This window comes from Pieris rapae, chromosome 5 (assembly GCF_905147795.1).
Source record: "Pieris rapae chromosome 5, ilPieRapa1.1, whole genome shotgun sequence".
Taxonomy (NCBI): domain Eukaryota; kingdom Metazoa; phylum Arthropoda; class Insecta; order Lepidoptera; family Pieridae; genus Pieris; species Pieris rapae.
This window is the reverse complement of record NC_059513.1, coordinates 3,501,432-3,529,314: the sequence shown is the minus strand read 5'-3', so window position 1 is coordinate 3,529,314 and position 27,883 is coordinate 3,501,432. Positions and strand designations below refer to the sequence as shown.

The following is a 27,883-nucleotide window of genomic DNA, read 5'->3' as shown; positions in this document are numbered from 1 at the left end:
TCAGAAATCTGAGGCCAAGACCTAAAGAGGTTGTAGCGCCACTGATTTATATTTTTTACATCTTAAATAAAACACAAAATAACAAAGCAAGTCATATATTTAAAATACAAATAAATTGGCACGGGATATTAATAATATACTAGACAATAATTATATTACAAATCTCATCTTAATAAAAACACAACCAACTACAGTTATATCAATTTAATTTTTTTTTTATTGTACTTTTTTTCCATACATTATTTTATCGATAATTTTCGTCTTAATAAAGTCAAACTATATTTTATTTAACTTTACGGAGTTATTAGCATTATAAGGATTAAACTCAATCCTAAATTTTTTAAAACAAATGTTTTTTTTAATTGGAATTATTTTTTCATTTCTATTATTACAGTGAAAATAAAAGAAATACACAATTATATTTACCTAACTCTAGAATCCATTCGCTCAACAAGAGTCAGTAATACCTGACTTAACCTGAAGATCCCTTGATGTTAAAGGGGATCTTTAACATCAAGTTTACAGAGTATGTATTTTAGTATAGGTACATATATATAATTTGCAGTAAAATTAGGTACGTTGAGATTTTGCAATTACTTGTCATGGGTTATATAACAGTTTGGAATTAAACCATGGAGTTAGGTAAAAATATTATATACCTAAATCACTAGAACTATAAACGTATTTAAATTTGAAATCAATTCATTAGTTGTTACGTGCTTAATATTTTAGGTATTCATAAATATGATAAACACAGCCGTTTCATTTCTAAAAGACATTCCAATAACACTGAAGACTAGACTTACATTATTTGACATAACATCGTTTATTTTGTGGTAACAAAATTGTAACAAATTTTGTTACCACAAAATAATATGGGTAAACTAAAAAACGAAGTTTGAACACAATTCAATTATACAAGCATTGTACTTATTAACGACAAGTAACTAGAAACTAATTACATATTACGTATCTTTCCATCAAAGCACACAAACATAATTTGACAGAGAGGAATATATCAGTTAAAAATATGTATTATTACGATGATTTATTATATGAAGAGAAGAATGCACAGAAGATTATGAGTAAATCTTATTTAGCTTATTTTAAAAAGTAAAACATCGCCATTATATTTAGATATAATTGCTATATAAATTAGTACTGAAGTCTGAAGCCAACCTATTTACCTGATTATGTACCGTAATGTACATAATGGCCACCTAATATATTTTAAATAAAAAGATTATTACGTATTAAATGAACACGTTTTTCACTAAACGTTATACATAGTGATACAATTGTTTGAAAACAACATTTTTACAGAATCTTAAACTAAGTCTAAAACTTGTTATTGGTACTAGCAAACTCTCTACCATATACATTTACCATTGTATCAATTAATTACAATTGTAAGAAAATTTTACATTCTTGCTGAACATGCATTTACGCCAATTTTTATTATTATAGTGTAAAACTATTGGGATGACCTAATACAACAGAAGTCAAGGATATTCTATTTCCATGGGCACAACTGGTCAGTACTGGCAAGAAATTAACTCAACTCATCCAAACTATACCAAGAGATCGCTTTCGATATACTTAAACAACTGTATTAAAAGGTCACTAATTTAATGACTATTTTCTATGTCTTTGAAGGTTCTTAGCATTGGTCACTCTGTGACAGCATACTACTAGTCTTTTGTATGTGCAATTTTAAAATCTCATATCGTCCGGTTTCCTTATAAAGTAGGCCACTCTATGTATGGGTACTCTATACTCGTGCATCCACCTGTTCCCTTTTCGCAAGGAACCATCGATACCATCCTGCCACAGCCCCGCCGGTAGGTACACTGGAACATTTATAGTAAAATGATAGGGGTGAAAATGATTTGTGCCAATTATTCATTAATTAACGATTACTCAAAATAAAACACAATTTTTACTTTAATACTTCACTAATATGTTATATACTATAATGTATCTGATACTACTGAGTGAGTTAAGTCGCGGGTCATAAAAAAGCGGTAGTAAAAAAATAATATAAAAGCTTCAGCGTGCGACTTTCACTCCTGAGGTCGTAGGTTCAATCCCCGGCTGTGTAGCACTTACTACAGACAACATTCTCACTATGTCCGCTTTAAACATTCGCTCGAACGGTGAAGGAAAACATCACGAGGAATCTGACTTGCCTTAGACCCAAAAAGCCGACGGCGTGTGTCAGGCACAGGAGGCTGATCATCTACTTGCCTATATATTGACAAATGACCATGAAACAGATACAGAAATCTGAGGTCCAGAGCTAAAAAGGTTGTAGTGCCACTGATTCATTTTTTATTTTGTTTTCATGAAACAAATATTTTTTGTTAATTTGTGTTTTACTGTTGTAACTTTTTTATAAAATCATCTCCATATATATTGATGTATTATAACCAAACATACTTGTTTCTTACCTTCTCTTGTAGTCTGGTTAGGGTACAGCACGGGAGCTACGACAATCTCATCTCCAATAGTAAACTCGTCCCTGACCAGTAGAGATGCCTCTCCGCCCGCCCCAAGCCATAGAGGCCGAATTAGAGGGAGTCCTTCTTCAAGGGCCTCACGCTTGTAGTTCAGTAAAAGGGGTGTTATCTGAAAATAATTATTTCAATATATGCATGTGCCCGAAATATATAACAATAACTGTTTAAGTTCTTGGAGAGACGAAAAATAATTTAATATCCAACAAGAAGATTTAAATTATTAGTTAGGAAAACATTTTATCATATCAGTAAATTGAATCATGTTTCCTATGTAGGCCGGTTCTTATTTCTGTCTAAGTAAATTTGTACAAAATCCTAAAACACATAAATAATAATAAATACGGTGAGTATTACTGAAAATTATATTACGGTATATTATAGGACAAAATAAAAAATTAAACTTACAAGCTTCTGTCTTAAAATAGTCAAATTCTTGGCCATCTCTAGCACTCGCTCATCGTTGTATTTACTGGGCAAATGAGTGAACTTCATCACGGGCAGAAATGTCGCCATCTGTAGCCATCTTATATATAATTCCTTTTCTGGCAAATCGATACCATTTTCTTGGGTGGCATTTGTTGCATTTGAGTCCAAGGACCCCTTAGCTGAAGGTAAAAATTGCTCGCTTCCAGGCCAGTAGATGTCTCCTCCCACTGCTCCTGGCATGATAAACGGATATCCGTTCACGCCATAGGTTAACATTGTTGGTATAACAGACCTTAGAGCCTCCCAACTAGATTCAAACGGTGGCAGAGCGACAAAAATGGGAGGTCTTGGCAAACTAACCGCAGATGACACGCCAATTATATTAAGATTCTTTTCAAAAGCTTCTACGAAAGCTGTTTTATATTGGTCCGGATTAATTAACCTTTTTTCACATCTGTAGTAGTGAGGCATGTCATATGCAGTCCCCAAATCGAAAAAAAAGGAGTCTATATGATATTCATCCATAACAATCTGAAGCTTGTCAAATATCCATGCATGGGCTCTCTGATCTGTCGCATCTAAGACCCCAGCGCTGTCTACCGACTTAAAACGTGTCAAGGCTGGTATTTTTCTATCGCCATTTCTCTCTGTTATTAGCAGCCTTTTCTGCACAGTTTCAGCAAAATTTCCGCTTTCAGTGCTAATAAATGGCTGTATTGTAAATGCTACCTTGAAGCCCCGTCGATGTAGTTTGTCTACTGTTGTATTTAAAGTTTTAAAGCGGCTCGTATCAACTGTAAAGTCGCCAATTTCATTTTGCCAAAACTCGTTAACTAGCACGTGGCCTTGTTTTAAAAATCCAAGATCTATAACATCTTCCGTATATTTTGAGATCGTTTCAGCTTGCAGTTCATGTTTGAACCGGGGTGCAATTTGCCAGACGGGTTCAGTAATAAGGGATACCAATGTTTTCATATCATCTGGTTTCAAGCCGTCCCATAAAGGCGCTCTACTGTGGCTGTGGATGGATGAATGTAACGATTTCATGTCCAGCGAAGTGCATATGTTATATTTTAGTTCTGGAAACTCTGTAAGTTGATTAGCGAAAGCGAAATCATCGAACTGAGCCTTTATGCAAATTTGTTTATTTCTGTTGTTAACTGCGAGGTACAGTGGTGTCTCTTCATCGACAATGATAGCCGCTCCTTTTGAATTGATAAAGTAACGAGTGAGGACGTTGCCAAACTGATTTTTCTGCATGTCTCCAGTAATAAAAGGTGTGAAGTCGATGGCTCCCGAATCCAGCGGCCATGTGAGGTTAGCAGATTGTCCTCCGCCGTACCAATGAACTTTGGTTTCACTCCAATCAAAGCAGTCCATTGGTGCGATATCTGAAATAGGTTTTTAATTATGTTATTGTTATAAAACATGTGATACGTATTGTGTTGACATTTTTATTAGAAATTTGAATTTCTCACTCGGTTGTTACTAACGAAGCTCTTTGACGCCTAAACAACAGACCAATTTTATCAATCTTATTAGTTTAGTGTATACAGTTGGAAACATACCAGTACTTCGAAGCCTTAATTACTTATGTCAGAAGAATAGTTACCAACTTCGATATAATATGTATTACTCACCATTGCGAAGTGCCTGCCAATGTACAGAATAACATGTGGTGTTATCGACTCCGGGATCATGCGGAAGACACTTAAGGTAGAAGCGAAGATCCTCTTGCCACTCTAAACAAATGGATCCGTCTGGTCGTCGATGCTCTGGAAGACAGGGGAATGACTTCTTTTTGTTCTGCACTCCTATAGCTGTAAATAAATAGTTTTCTATATTAGTTTATATGTATACTAAAGTACACTAAAGCATGAATAACGCATTTTCTATTGTATCGCTATAAGTTGTTCTAAAATACGTGACATTTACGGTAAACATAAATTCAATAATAAAAACATACCACTTTGCATAAGTAAGGGTATAAGTATTCTGTATAATCGAATATGTAAGGACGGGTGAAATCTATCAAGTCTAATTCTAAATTATGATTCTCACAGTACACTGGAAAACGGGTTGCGTTGACCCACATTTATATAATACATATATAACAAACTAATGACTATTATTTCTACAACAAATATTATTAGTTGCTTGTAAGAATTTTAATTTTATTAATAACGTTTAGTTACCTACTACTTGTAGAAATAACTATTCCTGTTAGCCAACTCCCACGCCACCACAGATATACTCAGGCCCGCACGGTATAATACGTTTAAATCGTGTTCGTTTGATAACACCCGTGCGGTAACCTAAGTAACCTCGGTGCGGCTTTGTATACCGGTGGGGTTTGACTTCGTACTCGTTTGTCAAGACGGCTCGACGTAACGCTGGTACCGCCTCGACCCACGCACCCCTGCTAGTGCGTAATTGTAGATGTTGTCTTGAAATGAAACTGCGGCTTGTTCTTGTTTCTTGCTTCGCCGATTATTCGTGGATCACAGCTCGTTGTCACGGGATAGAGGAAATAGCCCGAGTCTCTACGCGCGTCTGCACCGTCTCAAGTCTGAACCGAGACTGCGCGTGTGCACCGTGTCAAGTCTGAACCGCGACTGCGCGTGTGCACCGTGTCAAGTCTGAACCGCGACTGCCCCGAGACTCGCCCGCGCCGAGCTTAAGTACTACGCAAGTATACCGCGACGAGAGCTACGCTTACATACATTTGCGCCGGTATACCGCGTTAAGTACTACGCAAGTATACCGCGACGAGAGCTACGCTTACATACATTTGCGCCGGTATACCGCGTCGAGAGCTGTGACCCTTTTATTCGGCGAAGTATTCTATTTATTTATTTAATATATTTACATTCATAAATGAACCATATTTCTCACTTAAATCTGTATACATATTTTGTCTAACTTATAACTCTTAACACTCGCACATAATTTCTATCTATAGAGTTACAATTTTCAAACCTAACTTATAATATATTTATATTTCTATTTATGAGTCGCCAACATTCTCCCCCTCGTGCGTAGCACCGTCGTTTCTGCACGGCGACTCCGCAGGCACCAAGATCAGGATCCTCGACGATGGTCTTCGTAACACTCCCCCTTTGGTTGCGACGTCCACGATTCTGGTTATTCCGTCGGGCCCGGGGTATGTAGTTTCGATGATTCCCCTCGGCCAAGTGCATCGTGGTAGCGTTCGTTTTACGATAAAAACCACGTCGCCTGGTTGCAGCTGCTCGCCTTTCTGTAGTCTAGTCGTTTTCCTGGGCAGTAGTTTGGGCAAGTACTCCCGTAGCAATCTCTTCCGAGAGTGATCAGAGAGTCGTTGGACGGACTTCAAATCTTTTCTGCCCACCAGCTTAGCATCAGGAAAATGTAGTATACGCGCAGCTCCACTGGATCGTCCAATGAGAATGTAGTTTGGTTTTAGCGTCTCCTTTTTCAAATTGTCAGCTAGGTTCGTGATTGGTCTAGAATTGTCTATGTGTTCTGTCACCAACAAGGCTTCCTGCAGTTTTAGTCTCGGTCTAGATATTGATTTCCGAGACTTTACTCTCGACTTGGCATCACCGAGGTTTACTAAGTATTTTCCATTACCTCCAGTTGCAGCTGCATACGCTGTCTCACTCGCGTCTGCGACAGTATGCAGCTCCCCCTCAGTGCAGAATAGTGACATACATCGCGGCAGCCGATTATCTTTTATTCTACCGATATGCTCTAGGTAGCTTTTCCGAGCTTCGGTGTCGTCTTCAACGATCACTCTTTTGTTCGACGCCCATCCTTTTAACTCAAAGTGCGCCTTCATGTGGATCAAGTTGACTGGCTGTATAACTCGTTGGTAATCGTCGACACAGTGAAAACTTTGCAAATAGTCATCCATATAGCGATATTGCTCTATTGCTTGTGCCGCTTCTAGATATTTATGTACGAAGGCCTTTGCATTTTTGTTTTTTATATAAATCGTGGAACAAGGTGACGCAGCTCCTAAAATCACTGATAACATTCTGTTATCCTTCACTAGCGCTTTCTTGTCTCTTCGCCAAAGGAACCTGAGACTATTTCTGTCTTCTTCACATATTTTCACCCGCAGAAACATTTCTTTTTTATCGGCCGCTATCGATACGAGTTCTTGACGTACTCGCAGTGACACTCGTAATATTGACTGTAGACCGGTCCTGAAGTCCGGTCCGCACAGCAGAATGTCGTTGAGGCTGACTCTGTTGTGATTGGCTGCACCGTCGAACACAATTCTTAGCATTTTCTTCACTGGGAAATGAGGCAGGTACCACTTTTTGTTCGATGTGCAGTCGGCTGTTACTTCTTCAGCGTATTTGCTTTTCAACATTTCTAGTGCGTGCTGTTTTATAGCCGTTGAAGGCTTGTTCGGCTGAACCCCCAAAAACTCAATATTAACATGTTCTGTCACTGGCTGATTTATTTTGTCTTCGACGACGCTTGCGTGTGCACATGTGTTCACATAATTCATCGGAGACACGCCGTTGCTATCGTAGCCATGGATAACCCATCCTAACTTAGTTCTTGATGCCACCGGCTGCCATGGCTTTCCACGTCGTATTTGTAATGAGACAATATGTTCCCAATTGTCTTGGCCAATGAGCAGCTTCGGCGCCTCAGCTTCGTAGCACACGTCTTGCAGTAAACCCCGCAAGTGATGATAATTCTTAAGTCGGGTTATATCGATGAATTGTGGGGTTAAGTTCAGCTCTTTGATAGTCCTTGCCCGCTTAAGTGTGCTCTTCTCGCATTGTCTTATCCCTTTCACTTTGATATCTACAATCATTGATTCGTGATTTTTCATTTGTCCTCCGCCGATAGTTTCTATATTTAAGGTTTCGCGAGGACCCTTAATGCCGATGCTAGCAGCCACATTTTCGTCGAGCAGTGTCACCGTTGAGCCTTCATCTAGCAGCGCCAGTACCTGTTTGCTCCCAGTCGGTCCGTAGATCTCCACCTTAAGCATCTTTAAAATAGCTTTCGGAGTACTAATTGTATGGACCGTCGCTGTCTTGGTCGCTGCCTCTTCATGACATTGTTCGCTCTCCGATGTCACATGTAATAAACTGTGGTGCCATCTCTGACACAACTTGCACGGTGGTCTTCGGCATCTTTCTTTCCGGTGCTTTCCAACTAGGCACTTGAAGCAAACCTTCAGCCTCTTAACCGTTTCCCATCTATCGTTGACTGCTGCATTCAGAAATCTTTGGCAGTCTCTGAGCTTATGGTTGCATTCACAAACTGGGCACTTGATCTCTTCTGGTCTACTCTTTTCAGCAATATTAAAAGTAGCCTGTTTCACCGGTCTTCTTATTGTTGCGCTCGGTCGTACACTTTTGCTGTCTTCAAGTACCGCGAATGCGCCGCATTTATCCGCCTCTAAATTGAGGAAGTTGCTTATTGTTTGAATATCTGAGAACGATTCCTCTCCCCTCGCAGACGTGTAGTCGTACCATCTGAATCTCAGAATCGCGGGCATCTTCTCTATGATAATTTTCATGATTTCCGGTGAGTACAGGTATTGCGGTTTCTTCAATCCTTTTATGGCGGCCACACTGTTGTTTATTTGGCTTGCGAAAACGCATATTTCGCTGGGATTTTCCGTTGTTCCAGGAAGTGCCTTTAATTTCTCTAGTTCGGCTAGCACCAGTGCGTCGGGTCTACCAAATCTTCGGCGTAAAGCGTTAATTACTTCTTCTGGCTTCGCTTCTGAGTACAAGAGGCTCTTAATACTCTCTCTCGCCGTGCCTTTTATCGCTTTACGTAGCCGCGCCATGTTCTGAATGTCCGAGAACATTGGAGATGTATCTTCATATACGACCCTGAACGCTGTCCATTCAGAGCTGTCCCCTTCAAATATTGGCAGCTCTTGAATGTATTTCGGTTGCGGCATTACATGGTTCGTCATAACTTCCTTTATAGCGTCGGCAATTGCTCGAATGTCGCTCTTTGTTTCTATTTCTTCTGGCTTTTGTTCCGATGAGCGCATCCAATTTGCTACCTTTTCTTCATGGTCATCGTTGACGTTTTCTATAACGGAGTCTACCTCTTCCGTTTCTGCTTCTAATCGTAATCTGGCCAGGCGTGCTGCTGCCTGCGCTTCCCGCAGTTCGCAGCGAGCCAACTCTTCTCTGGCCTCGGCTAGTCTTCTTGAGCTGGCTTTTGATACGGTTCTCGATGCGGCCCGCCGGGTATAACCCGCTGGTGTCAGAGTCAATGCTTGCTCTGATTGGCTGGCTGCGCTCGTCGACGTAGACTGCTCGATCGTTTTCTCTTCGCCTGTGGTCCGGACTTCGGACGTAGTGGCGGAGGTAACAGTCAACGTCGATTCCCCTCGCTGCATCCCGTTCTGTGATCTTGTGATTGGCATTTTCTTCTCGCAATATTCACTTCTTGATTCACTCCACTATTGTTGCAGGATCCGGCTCGAAGGACCAAATAATATATTAATATTATAGTATTCTTTTTGGGTAATATAGTATTTAAAACACTCACCCACACACACACATACACCCTTTCACCTTACTCACAGGGAGAACACTTGAACACTCCACACCATAATATAACTACTTGTTAAATAGATTGTAAATTATAACATATAAATTTTACCAATGAGTTATGTACTTGATGCTAGAGTTTTTGTCTGATATATTTAAGGGGTTAGGTGCTGTATGCTGAAATACAGGTTCACACCTAGTTCAGCGTCAGATAAACCTTACTAATTTTGTTTATATAATTAGCGCAATTAGACATAAGCTTTTCCTGTGAAACAAACTTGAAATAAATTATTATTATAATTTTTATTACCTAAACTTGCTCTTAATATCTCGATGTCATCTCTATTAAATATTCTGATTAAACGTTTTCCCTCGTTGAATTGCACGCTCTCAAAGTACGCCTTCGTAAGCGCCTTCTGTCGATACAGCGTATACGCGAAACCGATGAAGAAGGCAACTGCTAGAAACATTAGGAGAACGAAGGCGCGCAACTTGTAGTCGGTCGGCTTTTTTCGCATTTTTTGGGGAATACTCTGTAATAAAACAATAAAGAAAACATTATGTTTTATAGTATAAAAAGTTCAAAGTTTTGATATAATAGAGATGTCTATTATAGACTGGCTGCCCCCGGGAATTGAATGTCATCTTAATGTGATTTTTTTAAGGTTCCATTTTTAATAGCTACATAACATAATACAGAGCATTTTGCTACGCTGCCACAAAATTTAAATATTTTTACAACTATTCTTTCCCTAAAAAACTTTGGTAAGAGTTCAAGGAATAAATTTAAAAATACTCGATGTGATCCAGCCGTCTAAGGTATTTTAATTAAGACTTGCCCGTTTAGTGACAGGAATTGATAATACAACAGCATGTCTTAAGGTAGATCAAAAACTTGGCACATGTCTGATACTAAAGAAAATAACTGTTATAAAAAAACATATGTGCAATTCACACATGGTAGAAGTGAAACCTTCAAAAACATTTTTTTTATTATTAATCATATATAAATTAATCATTTTCCATTATTTACATGTGTGTTTTCTTTTAAAACAGTATATTTTAATGATAAATTTTAATTTATAAGTTTAATATAAATTTTTAATTTGGGAAAAACTAAAACATCGAAAGTTTGAAATTCGATCAAATGAAAAAGCGGCAGTAAAGAGAGGCTGTATAATGCCTGCTATCTCATTTTCTCCCACGTTAAATCATATGATGAATTGATGTTTCTGTCTCTCTTTACCGCTGCATCCGGTTTGAAATCACGACGATTCGAAAGAAGTTTATCTATCTCATTTTCTCCCACGTTAAATCATATGAATTAATGTTTCTGTCTCTTTTTACTGTCGCTTTTTCGTTGCATCCGGTTTGAAATCACAACGATTCTAAAGAAGTTTCACTTCAAAATATCAATGAAACCAATGAAAAACCAATAAAATGTGAGGCCAGTGAGGCCAGGCTACGTAATGAAGTGTCAGTGTATCATCAAGTTATCTAGTTATCAATTTATATGTATACACTACTTCAATAAACAAAAGAATAAAAACAAAATGTTTGTAAGCAACTTTTAATTGTAAAGTATAAATCGTGAAGATATTTGAGATAGCTCTTACGCAATATAATGAACATCGTCGATATGACATAATTCTTAGTCATTTTATTGTTTATTCACACACTGCAATTAACATTTTAAAGTGCATAACTCTAATTCAATAGATTGCAGCAGTTAAGATATTGAAGTTCGAAATGCAAAACCGAAAACGTGTTAACTTATATTAAATGTTTTTAGACGTTGTATTTGTTAGTAAGTTGTCTTATTTTGTATTTTTTGTGATGGATAAAATTTTTCTTTGACGTATTCCGCTTAATGTGAAATTCCCACAATACATTATTTGTAAAGATAAATAAATCGTTTGAAGATCTATAGATTTTTTTACAAATAGGAAAAAGTTTTTTCCAAACACAGATACATCTTACAATAATTGTTTAGTCGTGAATCGAAGCCTGTACGTCTATGTACGTTGACCAGGGCAAAGGGAAACGATTTTACAGTCTGTGATTTTTCATCTTCAATTTGGTAGTTGAAAAACAATATTTTTAGATAAGAATTAGCTCGTATCGGTATTTACCATACAAATTTCTTATATAAATAACCTGTAGTTTCTCCTTCAGCAAGCTGGCGAGTGAATTGACTGAGGTAACAGAGTTGCTTGGAGAGTAGTCCTCGTCATCCATACTAAACTCAGACCGCGACCGTCGTGGTAGCTTACGACGCGGCGACCTAAGAGGGCTTCTTAAACAAAAAAAACAAAAGACAGTCATCTATCATATATCTACTGTTTTTAAGAACCTCCAAGCAAGGTTTGGTTTACGGAGAAGAAATGTAGTCATATTATGCCTTAAACTTATTGATCCTTAATTAGTCTGTGCCATGCTTTTATACCTGAAAGTATTAAACATCGTTCCGTCGACTGACAATGATTTCTATGCAATAAGAACAAATAAAAAATATGGTTAATGATTGTATCCTACCTTAGCTAGGTAGGATTCAATCATTAAAATGAAAATAAACAAAATTGTCGGTGCACCTAATCACTATATCCAAAATCAACAATCTAATTTGTATTGTGGAACTTGAACCCTACAAGTGCAGCTTCTTTCTTATTTCTTTCTTCTCTATTTTTGTATTTGCGAATAAGATATATTAAAGTTACCTTAATGAAATAATAAAATAAGTTTAACTAAAGTAACGACAATATTATTACACTCTAAGGCGGCATGAAGCTAGCCGGGACAGCTAGTACTGTATATTTATGTGTTGTAAATAAATGGATTATATATATGTATGCAAGAAACTTTTGTTAAAATTTACCCAAGAACAAGAAATGAACAATATCACACAGTTCTAATCTTGATTTTCAGTTTACACCTTGTTAGGGTTTCCTCATTATCTTTTCAAATGCTACTTGATGTAAACAAGTTATAACCGGTTCATAGGATTTGCAAAACGTAGAATGTTCTTGAACTTGTAGTAGATAACCTCATAATTAATATGTTGTATTAAATTATATTTTATATACATTATATTATATGCTTGAAAGGTGAGGTTTTGTTGTCTTTGTTTTTCGATCATGTAATGGATACTTATGACATATCTAGATTCGAATTTATTTTTTTTTGTGTCATAGCAATTAATAGGGAAGGCAAAGTTATTAGAAGCACGACTAATGTCTATATCGAAAACGCTCGGTGTTATTGTTATCCTATATTCAACTGAATTTTCTATAAAAAAATCGTAGTAATTAAGATTGTTATATAATATATGGAATGGCAATGTAAACGATAGGATTAGACATACATAAGTATTAGGGAAAACAGGTAGACAATCATAAATATTCAATTTGAATTGCAATGACTATTTATTGCAATTAATAAATGAAAAAAAAACTGTTAGTAAATACCACAAACCACACTGGGACAGAACTGGGTTGTTTTACCACACTTAGTACAGTCTGCCTTATCACTATTAATAATATATTACATTTACTTGAATGATAAAAACGAATACTGGAGTAAAGCAATTACAATGTCGTGACCTGGTAGACGACTTCAGTTTTAGTACTTGCTTGCTTTTTTAATTGTCTTAATATTAATTTTGGTTACTATAATTTATCTTATTTTGACGGATTATAATTTTATACGTAAAGTCAATAAATACCTGTGTGAACTCAAGTCAACTTACTAACGCAGATAATCATTTTAATATTAATTCACAATATATTACATTAATCAGAACATTTACACATATATTTTTGATGTTGGTTAAACAAATAAAGTTCAAGATCTATGGATCTCTGCGCGCGCGCACGTCAATGCGGACTGACCGAAGTGACAGTTTTATGTTTGTAAGGGATAATCACTTAATTGCAGTGAGACTTTCTGAGGTAATTAATTAATGCTATTGATAATATGTTATAATTTAATTTATTGTTAACCATTTGTATCAACATACAATTTTCTTTTTATAAAATATATGTTTGTCATATCTCCGGAATATTAGTAAAATGATACGATATAGATGATGAGTTATTATATAAAAGCTTCAAATGTGACGCTTAAAGTGTGTATTTCTCATAAATAAAAGAAAAATCTTACAAATTAAAATACTTTGATTGACTTATAACAGTCTCTCAGTATCAGCAAATAGCTGTTAAATAGCAGAAGTGCTATGCTATTGCTATTTTTATGCCATTCTAATACAATTGCACTGTGGTTTAGTTGACAAATTATACTTTCCTCGAGACATTTCTAATTGAGGTTAATCGCTATATCATTAAAAATCTAATGAACCTGTTGTATTGTAATTATATAGTGCACTTTAAAACAAACTATTTAGGTTTATTGACGTTGAAATATTTTGCAAAAATCTTATTTCAACGCCTTATTTATTAAATATAGTGTCTATCACTACTAATTAACTATAAAAAGGATTTAATTCCAAATTAAATTTGGTCATTTAATTAATTACTCATTGAAACACCTTCTACCGTTTGATACTGAAATTATTGTAGTTTTGGTCCAAGGGCACTCGCCTTATGTAATATACTATATATCAAAGTTGTACCTATAGGAAACGGTAACCATCTTATTTGGCTTCGCTGTTGGGTAAAAAAGGCATGCTTACAAGTCGATAATTGCTTAGCTGACGTAATTAAATCACGTTCTCTGAATGAGTAACTTGAAGCCGGCATTGTTTATTTTATTCGTATGCTTCTGTGAGAAAATTCTTTTCTCTACTAAACGGAATGATATTATTAATAGTTTTACCATCTCACTACTTGTAAAGAATTATATTCCTGTACTATGGACACAGTTCATTATAATGGTCTTGTGTTGGGAGGCATAGATGGTATACTTACAATTTACATTATTTAGAAAAAAATATAATAGAAACATTTATAGAATTCGTCCTTTAATGGGTGCTACAACCTTTTTAGGTCTCAGCTTTTCAGCTATTCAGGGTTGCGCCTTAGATATAAAACAGAAGCTCTCGAGGAAAGCTTTTTATAAAATATCGCATTACCTAGAAGATAAAGAAGCCTGGAATAAAAAATAATTTGCTTCGGCTATTTAACTTAACTGTAAAGAATTGGAAATAACTTAAGACGATAAAAAATATCCCCGAGTTTCTTGCCTTTCACCTTGTGTGCTGGGCGGTAGAGTTGACTATTCAAAGTGATCATGTGATTCAACTGAATTAATGTATTTTGAGTTTTGATTCATGTATGTGTTCCCTGGTCATTTTTTTATCGAATAAACCAGTAAGTAGCTTCTTAGTCCTGACACACGCCGTCGACATTTTGGGTCTAAGCCAAGCCGATCCTCACGATGTTTTTACGGTTCGAGTGTTAAATGCGCATATATACAGAAAAGCACATTGGTGGATAACCGACGATCAAAACTACGACCTCAGGTATGAGAGTCGTACGCTGAAGAAATTAGGTCAACGCTGTGCCTTTACACGATCTATGGTCAAACATTAATTACATTTTCCCTTTAACAATCATCAACCAAACTCGTATAACAAACCTAGTAACACCTCAAGTGCAAGACGGATCCTGCAATCATAAATTCGTAATGGCTGCGATGTGTGTCAATTGCTACTTAGCGGTGGACGAGATGATGATTTGACACAGCAACATAAAGAAGTATAAAACTTCTTGTATGTCAATAAGTTGAGATTACTAGATACCTATCGAATTTATTTCTATTTCGTATGGTTACAACAGACTGATATGAAAAGTACGTTAACAACAGGAACAACAAAAGGTGCATTTAAACATTCCATAGACTAATATATTGTCAATTTAAAGAAAATCATTGTTTTTACGGATTATATTATTATAAACTTATAATTATTTTATAATAATACATAGCTTCAATCCGTTAAAAAAGTGTTTTCTTTAAATTAATAAAATTTATGTTAATAAAAGACAATACTGTATTGTCAATTGCTGCACGAGATGTTAATTTGACACCTAACCGACACATGAACTAGTATAAAACTAGTAGAATATAAAATTTAAGTTTCAAATACTAGGTATCTATTTAATTAATGGGCATTTCGAACACAACTAAATGATATACAAAAATGCGTTATTCCATACGCCAACGTATGGAATGTTTGAACGCATCATTTGATTTGTCGGTACTTTTAAAAGGCTTACTTACTTGCCAGAGTAAAATTATTAATAAAATATGTTCGCCTTATGCTCCATTAGGAGGCTACGAAATTTCAAATCTATATCTCAAAACCAGAAAGTAACATTTCAATAAGATCTTTCTATGAGCGATTCACAAAGGGCGGTCATTTCGCAACAGGTCAATGGTCGGATGCACTTCCTTATTAAGCTGGCCACTCCCACGGCTTGCAAACCCTACCGACCTTACGTATATTAAGTATTCAATTAAATATTTAAGCAGATGAATAAAAATTTCTTAAGGCTGATTTTATTTTAGAAATAATACTAGCGGATCCGACAGACGTTGTCCTGTCTATACGTCTCTAATTTGAAAATTTCAAACCTTTTTTAATAAGCTAAAACATTCTGGACCATTTTGATGAAAATTATTATTCAAATGTTATGACAATATCTAACGATCCAGCACATGGTCTACAATAGCACAATGATAACAAAACTTTTTTTTAATTTGATCGCAGCGCTAACTGTCGGGACAGACTAAAATTAAAATTCGAATATTATTTAAAATTTGACAGTGCGATGGCAGCGCCGTCTGTCGGATCCAATGTAAAACATTCCAAAATCAACAACTACTAATTAATTAAAATTAACATTGTCCAGCGTACAAAATTGTGAATCTAAACCATTCTCGAATCTCCACGAACACACACACAAAATTTCATCAAAATTGGTCCAGTCGTTTAGGAGGAGTTCAGTCACATACACACGCACACAAGAAATATATATATTAAGATTGTACAGACTTGGCTTGTTCTTCGTCCGAGAGAGCGTTATTCTCATCCTGCGTGTTGTCGCCATCGCTGAAGCCGGAACCTGTACTCTGATGGTGCTCGGGGATCTGTAATTAAAGCAGATTTATTAGATTCTAATGTAAGTATCTAACTATAAAATAAATATAATCGATCAGAAAATTGAGTTTTAAAAATTATTACAGGATTATTCGACAACGTTAACATTCACGTCATTTAACGTCAATACGACTTATTTAGACGATACGTGAATCGTCTAAATAAGTCATATCACGATACAAGTTGAATAATTTGGATTTTAATTTTTGTTTTTAAATCCTAACCTTAGTTAATGGTATGCAATCCCAATCTCTACGATATTTTACAGCTCGCATTGTGCAACAGCATGCAACTGAGGTGCAAAATTTAGCCAATTAACTAATTACAGTACTTAACTGTGCAGTCTGCCGTGTGTCTAGATATCGCAATTAATTTTAGTGGACACCGTAGTATTGAGTGAATTTTTGTATTCAGTTGAGAATTAGTTCCAAAATACACTCTGAACTGACTTTGTTTAAGACCGTCTAAACTAATTTAAATTAGTAAAATGAATAATGTAATTCGAAATTACTGAATACTTTGAAATTACTTTACAAGTAATAATCATTATTTTTAAATATTTTTTTCTTTAATTAAATTCATATTCTTTGATAAGACAGACTTATAGATAATAATATAATATATCAGTAGAAGTTCACTTGGCCGTAAACGCACATCATAAACAATGTTTATTTAAAGTACCAAGTACTATTGTTCAGAAGCTCAGGTCATTTTTGAAAGGACTTCGTACTAAGAAGGTAGTGTTTTATTTGAGAAACGACCCATTATTCTTTTAAATATTGAGTTTTGCTAGCGGCATCTAGTAAAAAAATAATAAACTCAATGTTGCAAGCACGGATACTAGATGGCGTTGTGTTTGTAACATTATCTTATTTGCTTATCATATTCAGCGTATCGTGCTTGACGTAATTTAAAAACGGAAGCCTTACTCAATTTTGTTGTATGTACTTCTTTTCCGAGGTTCTAATAAAATCCGGCTTAATTCCTTATATCTTCTAGGTATGTACTAGGTATACACTCATTATCTATGTCAGTATGATAATAATTTAAGATCAAGATAAAGTATAATAAACACAGTGACACAGCTATAACTCATTATCTTGATAAAAATCTTATGCCATGTTAACATTCATATGGTCCTATTTATAATACACATATAAGTTACTTGAAGTAAAGTTAGCTATTTATTACATAATATCAAAAATAAAATTAATACCCTGATATATACCTATATACAAAACAATAGTAAGTTTCACATTATCTATCAGCTTGTACAATGTACATTTTATTATATTTAAACCTATGTTCTCATTATATTTCTGTAAAGTGCCACTAAGTGACATATTTACTATGAACAAAAACCTTTTTTTAAGTAAATTTCTACTATCTCTTTTCAACACAGCGTAATCCTCTGCCGGAAAGAGATGATAAGGTAAACTAAATTTAACTACTTTTTTTTTGAGTAAATGAGCTTGGAGCTTGTAGACGCTTGCATGCATAAAAGATGTGTGACGTGTTAAACGAAAAACATCTTTTACTGTGTCTTTGTCGTTGTTTTTACGGCTTCATTAAATCTAACCTTAGAATCCAAATAATTGTTGATACTTCCAGAGCTGTCACTACGAACGCTATCGTCGCTGTTACTTCTATTTTCACTACGGCTCAAGTCTGAGTCCGATTCTATCCATAAAGGTGATCGATATTTAAACGTGTGCGCAAAGCGACGAGATGGGTTATCCATTCTAAAATGCTTCTAGACGCGTAAACCATACATCAATATTTCATGAACACAGCATTTTTTTAATTGATAAATCTCATTGCAATAGTTAACACACGCTTATATTATTTACTAATTCAAAATGCAAAACCGAGATATGAAACGGAGTTTTAACTTTTTAATCAACATTTTACGATTTTAGCAACCGATACGAAAGTACTTTTCAAAATCACAATACAAATATTGAATACGAATCTTCACAATTTCAAAAACACAATACATCGCGTTTGTAACCGATGTAGGTATGAGCATTGGACCATTTTAAAATTAAAATGAGCACGTTGGTAAGATCACGGGCAATTGTAATTGTGGGATCGGGAAGATGGGACGCGCAAACGTGGCCTTAAATCGCTGATTTATTTTATTAAAGCCGTATTTATGCTAAATGTTACCTATATATATACTATAGCTGGTAGATTTTTGTATCGAGGTTCATTTAAACACAGTATTCAACCTATGTGTTTGACGTTATTATTATTAGTTGTTATATAAGATGTAAATAGAAAATTATAAGAAATATAATATGTTTTGTTCCTGAGGCAGCATGTTATGCTGGCATATATACAGGCTGTTAAATTATATATAAAAGAGAGATAGATAATGATAGTAATCTACTACTATTATCAAAGGAATATTGCTCTTCGTATCTTTATCTTGTCAAACATTTAAGTGTATACCGATACCTTCAAATATCTCTGCCAGTTAGACGAGAGAAAACGAATGAATTATGTAGTTAATAAAAATATTAAGATTGGTGCCCCCGTAACAGGATGTCTAGTAATTTAGATAATCTTTGTCGAGATTCAGTATCAGACAAACACCTGTATAGTAGAGACGTTAGGTGTGACGATAGGAAAAATATTGAATACACGTTTAACATAGATTTGCTTTGTTACTATTGAAAATATGCTCTTCTTGGTCCTCCAGAAATTTGATTAAAATTATTTTTATGAGGTTTATATTTAAAGTAATAAAATTCCCGTCTTTTCATATTAGTTAATTTAATAATTTGAAGTCGAATAATTTTATTTAAAAGAAAAAAAAGGTTGACCCTAGTAAAATCAATTATTTTTATTATTCCCGCAGGAGGCGCATCTAATGTTTAGTGATAGTCCTCTGTGGATTCACTCTCAATGCCAGAGGGCTCGCAAATACGTTGCTGGCCTTTTAGAAATAGTACGCTCTTTTATTGAGGACTAACGCCCAAACCCAATCTATCTCAAACCATTTTTGACCATTTGAGATAGACATCCTAATCCAAATATTGATCAAAGTGTGGCAATAACCAATCGACTGATTGTAATAGCCATCTGTCGATACAAGCTAGCTATAGTTGGTCGGATCGGAGTATGTGGATAGACCTTGGTATGAAAATGTCAGTTCAAGTGTGCCAATAATTAATATTTTTTAAGCTATTCGATATGTTTTAAACATAGACATGTATATTGTAATATTATTTATACGGTTTTATTAACTTTAGTTGGTTTATTTGGTTTGGTTATTATTTGGTTATCAAATATGAGCGTAAAGAGCGAAGAGATTTCATTCTATCCGTCGCCAAAATGGATTGTCTTGATGATCCAAAATAGTATGGATTTTAGGATACAGATAGAAGATCGATCGACTGTCACGGTCTCATCTCAGATTGTGGTTTAATTATTAGGTTCGGGCGTAAGTCTCAAAACGGCATAAACATCACAGTGCACCGAGCACAAAAGTTGTGAATAAACAGAAAAAAACTGCTAAGTATTTCATTCTTCTTCAAGGTTCAAGAAAAATACACAATAATCACAAGCACATCACAATTTTAAAGCGTTTTTTAACGATTAGGTACGCATTAAGCCATTCTTGTATTGTACTTATATTTCTATTTTGCAGAGTAGACACTTGACAGGCAATCTTGCACTTTCAACGTTTTTCGCTAAGTGCTATGTGTAATCTTAATGACGTCAGACACTGGATTAGGGTCATTGAACAATGTATATTTGCTGTTTGATTAGGTTAATTTTATTTGTATTCAGAGAGTCGCAAGATAAAGATTACAGTAACCTATTTCGATGTTTTTATAACATTTTCGTCGACTATACGTACGTATACTTCAGTTCCATTCTAAGAGAAAGAATAGTTGCGCGTTCAAACGTGCCTAAAAATATCGCATTTTACATATACTATATTGTTTCACGTGTCACATTTGCAAATAGAACAATGAAAACGTAGACAGTAATCCGGGCAACATTTACTCTACTTACATTATTGTTATCTGTACTTTGCCCGTAATCTTGTAAATCAGCTGGTACAGATGTTGACGTCTTCCTAAATGGTTTCCTAAGGACTGGACTGGATTGTTCAGATTTTGTATCTTGTATTTCAGTAGGATCACTTGTGTACTTGACTTCCGGTGTCGATGTTCGAAATTCGTATTCATTTTGCGTAAATCCGGGACTCCCAACTTGAAAGTGGACTTTGGGTGACGATGGAGAGCCTTCATCAATATAGGGTATGTCATTTGGGGTTCTGTTAGCTTCGTGTATTAGCTTCTTAGTTTCAGGTGGCATTTCTACATAGTCGTGAGGGTAAGACGGGATATCTATCCTCAAATCGGGCTTTTTTCTTACTCTCATTTTAGTCACCTGATCTCACACAAATATCTTGGAACAAATCTTAACGATAATCCTTATCTTGTGTCAAGGCTACCTAATGTTCACATTCTATTATAAAAATTCTAACACACACTAAAACACTGGTTCACTGCATCAATATATGTAACATTAAATACGAATGTAAATAATGATACAACAAACTTAAACTTTACGCCGTTAATGTCATTATGCTACTGGTGATTTTATTTCTTTTGTTTATCAAAATTGTTATCATTTTAGATAAATAGTAACACGTTATTAACTGGGTAAGACGATGTTGAAATTTTGTGCTAGATTAAATATACCACTCAATATTATTATGTCATTATTATGACCAAATTAATGGGGAGTATCTTTGGCATATGCACCTATAGTAACCATGAAAAGCAACTAAGTCTTTTAAGAAAACTGTTAGGACAGAATTTTCATATTAGTTTGACATGAAATACGTTTAAGCGAATTATGTTTGAACACTACATGACCATGGTAATAAACTTGACAATAAAGGCTTAGAGACAGAATAATAAAACGTGACGTACTGTATAAACAATGAAAAATAAATTTAATAATACTCACATTTCCTTGTGTATTGTTCAAATACTCTTGGCGTAGCAGCTCTATATTCGGCATCGATATTGAATTTCGTCTCAAATTCGTCTTTCTCTGTTCTGCCTCTGACTCAGAAGTTATCAAAGAATCTGACTCTTCAGCTCCAAACGCTTTAGATGTACTAGGCGTCGACAGATCAGTAGACTGTGTACTAGGACTAGTAGGCTTAGATGACTTGGAAGAATCTGGATCGAGAGTTATGTAAAGAGTTCCTTCAGGAGTGTCAACTACTATTGTATCACTGTTTGGTGTGTGAACACTTCCTAAGTCGGATGCGTGAATTTTCGGATTCTCTGGTTCTCCTTTCTCCAAGTCTTTGAAGCGTTTAGGTCGAATTGGATCGTTAACATTTTCTAATTCAACAACTTCGTCGGCAAATGGTATGTTACTATTTGATCGTATTTCAGGCGAGTTAAGTCCTTTTGCTACAGCTTGATATGGTTCTATGTCATTTTCTCGGTCGTTCATCGTGTATTATTTCATAGTAAGACCTGAAAATATATGGGTTTCACATGTAGAACACAGTTCTCAATTCTCCCTCTATTTTATGCTGATCGCCAGCACTTGGGTCCTTATAACAGTATAAATCAAATAAATAAACGTCTCGCTATATTTAAAATGAAGTTAACGGCAGAGTCAAGATCAATATACCTTATCTATTATCAACTTCCAAATAAGAAGAGACAAAAAAGAAGCGAACTCCGAAAAATAAATATATAACAAGGAAAAGAAAAAAAATGTTAAATTTTAATTTCAATACTCGGTTACAGTTTACTTGTTTTGTTCTTATGTTATGTTTAGTGGGTCGTATTTTGGTAACTTTTTTACCAAAAATTAAAAATGCAATGTGCGTTTGAATATGATTGGAGAAACGGGCTTATCATTTGTATTATGTCACGTGACCACGCGTTCAGACCAATGACAATAATGAGGGAACACACAATCGTTTTGTGGTTCGTTTCACCCACGGCCAGATAAGCAAAAAAAAATATCTTTCCTAGCACACTCCGACAGAACCTTTATGAAAAAGGTCTACAGTAGTGTTTGTCTTTAGATTATCGTCCAGACCATAATCTTTTAACACATAGACGTTAAGTCGCTTTTGTACATAATAGTGTCATTGTGGACCGAGGGTTACTCGTTATCAATTAAGAAATTATGGCAGTTGTTCAGTTTTGTGTTGTTATGTGATAATAGATGTTTCCAATAATATCTATTATCTCAAAATATCTTCCTGACTTGATATTATTTACCTGCCCCGGTATTAAATGTTATACTTTTTAAAATTTTATCCTTATTTAAACAAAATAATTACTAAAGTGGTATAGTTTAGAGTAATTGTAAATTCTACTTAGATATTGTTTTATTATTAGCTTATTATTATTTTTTATTGTTATAATAATAAAGAATAAATTCGTCTATATATATATATATATATATATAAATAAAAAGTAATTATGTCAAATAAAATCTGGGAGTCAAGTCCATATTGACATTAGAAACGGCTAGATATTGTGTCGTAACAATAATAATAACTAAGAGATTAAACGCTTACCTTCGACATACTTATCGTGCATAAAAAACGTAAATAAATATGGAAACTATGATTAAACTCAATACTCCATACAATATTAAATCCAAGTGGTATGTACATGACAGACATAATTTTGAATCCGTCAAATGTTTTGGACAGCACCAAAGGTTGTCGGACATTTTGAATCTTGTAGTTGAAACAAATAATATTATAACTATTGGGATAACTACTAGAACTATGATGCTATAAGTTGTCTTTTTCTCTTATGTAGATATATATATGTATATGTTATTTTTATCGAGTGTTGGATGCAAGCTTGTTGATAGGAATATAGGAATTGAAACTACAATTAGTATCAACAGACTAGATGCCTAAACGACTGTTTTAGCAACCTTAAAATCTCGCTGGTTCTAGAAATTATTCCTTACAAACCTACTAATTAACTTACAAACTTAAACTCAATTTGACAAAGTTAGACTTAAAATAAACAACCAATATAATAATGAGTTTCAGTTTTGTTCATGGCACCGCAGTAATTAGCTAAAACGAGGCAATTTCTAATTACTAGCACTTCTCAAAATTTAACTAACACTTGAGCAAGATCAATACAAACTGGTCATTATATGAGTTCTCTTGACCAAAGCGGGAAGTGTGAGCTCATAATTGATAATTCAGTTTTCCTTATTTCAGCGCATAAAATTAAATATTTTACAAGGTTCGGTTGTGTTTCATTGTCAGTAGTTTTTTTCTAATAACAAGTAGTCAAAACAACGTATTAAAAATTTTTCACATACGCAACTAACTTTAAGTGAGGCTATAATCATTATCATTATTTGATATTTTCTAAAAAACCTTTTAATTTTCTTATTTTAAAATTAAGCTTCGATAACGGATAATAATATAAATTTCTCACATACGGCTGCCAAATATGGGCACTTACAAAAGCACAATGTGAAAGATTAATTGTTACCCAGAGAGCCATGGAAATAAGTATAATAAAGAAAAGAAGAATTGACAAAATAAGTAACAAGAGTTTAAGAGATAAGACAGGGTTTACTGACGTCGTAGATAAAACAAAAGAACTAAATGGAAATGGGCAGGACATATAATAAGAGGAGCAGATCAATGGAGCAAAATTGTAACTGATATAATAAAAATAAATAAATAAACGGATAATAATAATTATTTGATTATTAAAGGATGTGACGTTTCAGTCGCCATTCTGTTAGCAATCGTTGTCAGTGAGATTGCCATATTTAGTTGATAGATATGTCAAACCTTCAAGTTATGTAAATCGAATAAATTAATATTGAGTAGTAGGATCCGCGAAGTTAAGCAATAACGTTGTAAGCTTCATAATTTTGACGAAGCCAAGCCACTTAATAATAATTGGTTATCATTTTCTATTTTGTTATATCTAAGTAGTCACTTAGCTATTAATATAATGACAGTGATTTACTAAATCGACGAAATAAAGCGTGTTTTAAAGAAATATAGTTTATCATATCATAGAGCAGTATCATCAATACGTTAGAGTAGAATTTTGAGTGTAAAATGAAATTGGAGGTTTCTCTCAACTCAAAATATAAACTGTTTAGTTTATATTAACAATACTACTTACGAATCGAGTTTTACAGAAAACTTGAAAGATATAAAGCACATGACAACATTTAAGGCCTGTTTCACAATGTATGGATAAAGTGCTAAATAGCTAAGCAACACATAAATTATTTGAATGATTAAAGTTCCAAATAAGATGCGTTTCATGACGAATAGCGCTATCTGACAGACGTGAAACGCAACAAACACTAGTTTATCCTACCAATAAGTAATAAATAGCTTATTTGCAATTTATCCGGACATTTTGAACAGACCCTTAGACATGCTGTTACTTCAAGTGAAACATTGAAATGGAAATGGACAGGACACATTATGAGAGAAGACAAAGATACAAAACAACTGAATGGCTTCCTCGCTATGACAAAAGAAGAGAAGGAAGACCTAAAGAGATGGAAAAATGATATAAGAAGAGCAGCTGGCTCTATGTGGCTACGTTACGCTAAACACTGAGAAGAGTGGAAGCTTTTAGAGACGGTCTATGTCTAAGGACAAGCTGTAAAACAGAAATTAATCGGCTTCTTAATTATCAGTGTTTATAGTACTTCACATTTTTATGTACTAGAATAAGTATTTTACAGCAATAAAGGAAATTATTATTACTACTCACGAATCTAAATTGTGTTTGTTCTATCTAGTTTCTTTATATTTCTATTAATATAGAAGGAAGTAAATAAAATGTTTCGTTCTCCATGGTAATTTGACCAGGCGTCACCAATTCGCTTTTTACTGGTCATACTCATGATTCTCTTAGGTAGTGGAAGTGACGCTGATTGTGACTAATCTTTGTTTGCGCAATTATGACTTCATGAAAAAGTTGAAAATATCGTGAAAACCCCACTCGAGTTCAAGCATGTGAAGCCCAAACCATTGGAGAACTTTTTTATTGCTATATATTTATTTTATTCTATATAAAATTTCAACCCGAAAGACTGCTATTTAACGTGTTAATGACGTGTAATTGGGTCATCCTGTAGATAATATATAAAATAATTAGTAGTGATTACAGCATCACGCGTAGCACATATTTACATGTTAATGAGTACAGTCTGTATTCAGATGCGCTCATGTGACCGACACAATCTCATAGATGGAGATACACACATAATACCAGGTTACAACTGAATACAGAATAACCATTTGCGATATTTCATAACATTACAGTTATAATAAAATATTCATCAATTTCTAAATTATAAGTGCAAGTACATAAAGCAACAGAGGTAGAAGACCGTAGTAGTAGAAGTAGTAGTAGTAGAAGTAGTGGAGAATCGTTGTCTGCAACCCCTTTATGAAAAAGGCGTGATAGGGTGGGTACAATAAATAAAAATAGAATTTTCTTTATAGACAATCATACTTCTGCACCGTGAATCTATGCGTCTACGACATATTGGTTTCTAGCTAAGCATTTCTTTTACAAAAAAATATGAGCGCAAATTGAAAGCATTGAAAAATGGCGAATAGACGGGTTGCAATCTGGGATTAAAAGTAATACACTAAACTTGAAGGCGAACATTGGTCAAAGGGGAACATTCTAGAATTTTATACTCGCCTAGAAAGGAATGCAGAAGTGTTTACATCATTGGTGATCTGGTGGTTATGGAAGTTTTTAGATATGGCATTACATAAGGGTTTTCTTAAAGTTATCTGAGGTTATCACGACAAGTGCCTATCAATCTACTCTGTTTACTTCCGTAGCATCATTATTCTGTAAATATTTAGCTAATGTTCGGTGAAGTCTGTCACAAAATCAATTTAAAAAAACCTGTAATAGTTTAGTGAACTTACCAATAGGTAGACCAAAAGAATAAGTAAAAGTATAATTTATTCCAATAACGTAGTTTTGTTGTTTCGCCGACTTAAGCCGCAGAATTTAGACTTAAGGCTTTGGAAATGCGTTATGACGCAGATTTTCAATTTAGATAAATTTCCAACTTTAAATTACAAGGAAAATAGACCTTTCTAAATATCAGTAATTTCTGCAAACCTTGAATACTTCATAATTTTCATGTTAATTGATCATCGATTATTGATTTTTCTTAACAGGAAATAATACACGGAACTTACTCGATTTAGTTTTCAAATTAATTTAAATCCTAATGGTCAATACGACTCGGGACTAGAATTTAATTACATTTTCTCGTACAGTGCGCTTGTAAAGGCCCAAATTTCGACGACTTGTAACATGATAAAGGCTAAACCCTTTTGCCTTAAGAAATAATATTAATGGACCAGATACTAAAATAGGACATTTGAGTAAAAATAAGGAATTAAATTAATTTATTAATGCGGTGAAAATATTGTATTTACTTTAAGATTATTGTTAATCTACAGTTTTTGAAAATATTAGGTATTTTAATCATATTTAAAAATTATAATCATAGTCAAATACTTTTATTTATCATTGCAAAAACTATGATGATTTCAAATTTAAATATTTTAATACTCACACTAATACAAACTATGAACACGCACACTTCACTATACACTACCACTTAAACGTAAAAAATAAGCTGCGCGAGATTCAACTGCGTGAACAATACTGAGGAGGGCTGAAAACGTATGGCGTGCCTCACCTTGACTCTATGGTTTTAACTTTTAATTATGCAAATGGCCAGAAAGATAGCATGTCTATGGATAAATATTGTGAAGGCGCATAATCTCCCAGTGAGGAGATAGGTTTTAGTCTATTGATTACGTTATAGAAAAGTATGTGATTGACATCTTTCGAAGACAAGCCTTTAACTGCGAATCAAATCCAAAAGTTTTTTGTTTTATATATTTTTAATTGATATACATTTTTAAGAGATATTTAATAAATTGACCCTAATTAATCTTCAAATAGCCAATTTTTTAATTAGTTTGTTTAAGTTTGACGTTTTGTAATGGAAATACATTATATGGGTGTTTTGTGATGATCAACATCACAAGACCTTTGGATTTAAAAATAGTAGATAATAATCAACCCAGCTGACATTATTTAGTTTTTTTTAATTTGTAAAAAAAACCTAAAAACTGTTTACTCGGTAAACTAAAAAAACATATTTACCTAAAATTAAAAAGTTTCAGGCCACAAACGGAAAGGCTCGGTAGATATGCACTAAAATACGTTTTTCTTAAT

The 27,883-nt window shown here is 34.4% G+C and overlaps 1 protein-coding gene across 4 annotated transcripts; it reads right to left on the bottom strand.

Moving 5' to 3' along the window:
- Positions 1 to 214: 214 nt before the first annotated feature.
- Positions 215 to 27,306, bottom strand: LOC110998589 (myogenesis-regulating glycosidase). Of its 4 annotated transcripts, XM_022267296.2 has the most exons (9): positions 27,213 to 27,306; positions 21,579 to 22,102; positions 16,482 to 16,576; positions 11,630 to 11,768; positions 9,783 to 10,005; positions 4,586 to 4,765; positions 2,925 to 4,336; positions 2,451 to 2,628; positions 215 to 1,850 (listed from the first exon to the last, which is right to left on the bottom strand). In XM_022267296.2, the coding sequence occupies exons 2-9, from the start codon at positions 22,077 to 22,079 to the stop codon at positions 1,714 to 1,716; spliced, it is 2,865 nt and encodes a 954-aa protein (XP_022122988.2). In that variant the 5' UTR covers positions 22,080 to 22,102; positions 27,213 to 27,306; the 3' UTR covers positions 215 to 1,713. The 4 variants fall into 4 exon arrangements, with proteins under 4 accessions (XP_022122988.2, XP_022122989.2, XP_045484085.1 ...); XM_022267297.2 differs by lacking the exons at positions 21,579 to 22,102; positions 27,213 to 27,306 and adding an exon at positions 20,613 to 21,207 and having other exon boundaries at positions 217 to 1,850; XM_045628129.1 differs by lacking the exons at positions 21,579 to 22,102; positions 27,213 to 27,306 and adding an exon at positions 18,166 to 18,342 and having other exon boundaries at positions 217 to 1,850.
- Positions 27,307 to 27,883: the final 577 nt, after the last annotated feature.

Bases quoted from the DNA above. Each gene is read 5' to 3' on its own strand.
- LOC110998589 (XM_022267296.2), bottom strand. From the start codon at position 22,079: ATGAACGACCGAGAAAATGACATAGAACCATATCAAGCTGTAGCAAAA. The intron at 4,766-9,782 runs GTAATAAAAATT...ATTTATTTACAG, and splicing joins GATATTAAGAGCAAGTTTAG to CTATAGGAGTGCAGAACAAA. The intron at 4,337-4,585 runs GTGAGTAATACA...AACCTATTTCAG, and splicing joins TTGGCAGGCACTTCGCAATG to ATATCGCACCAATGGACTGC.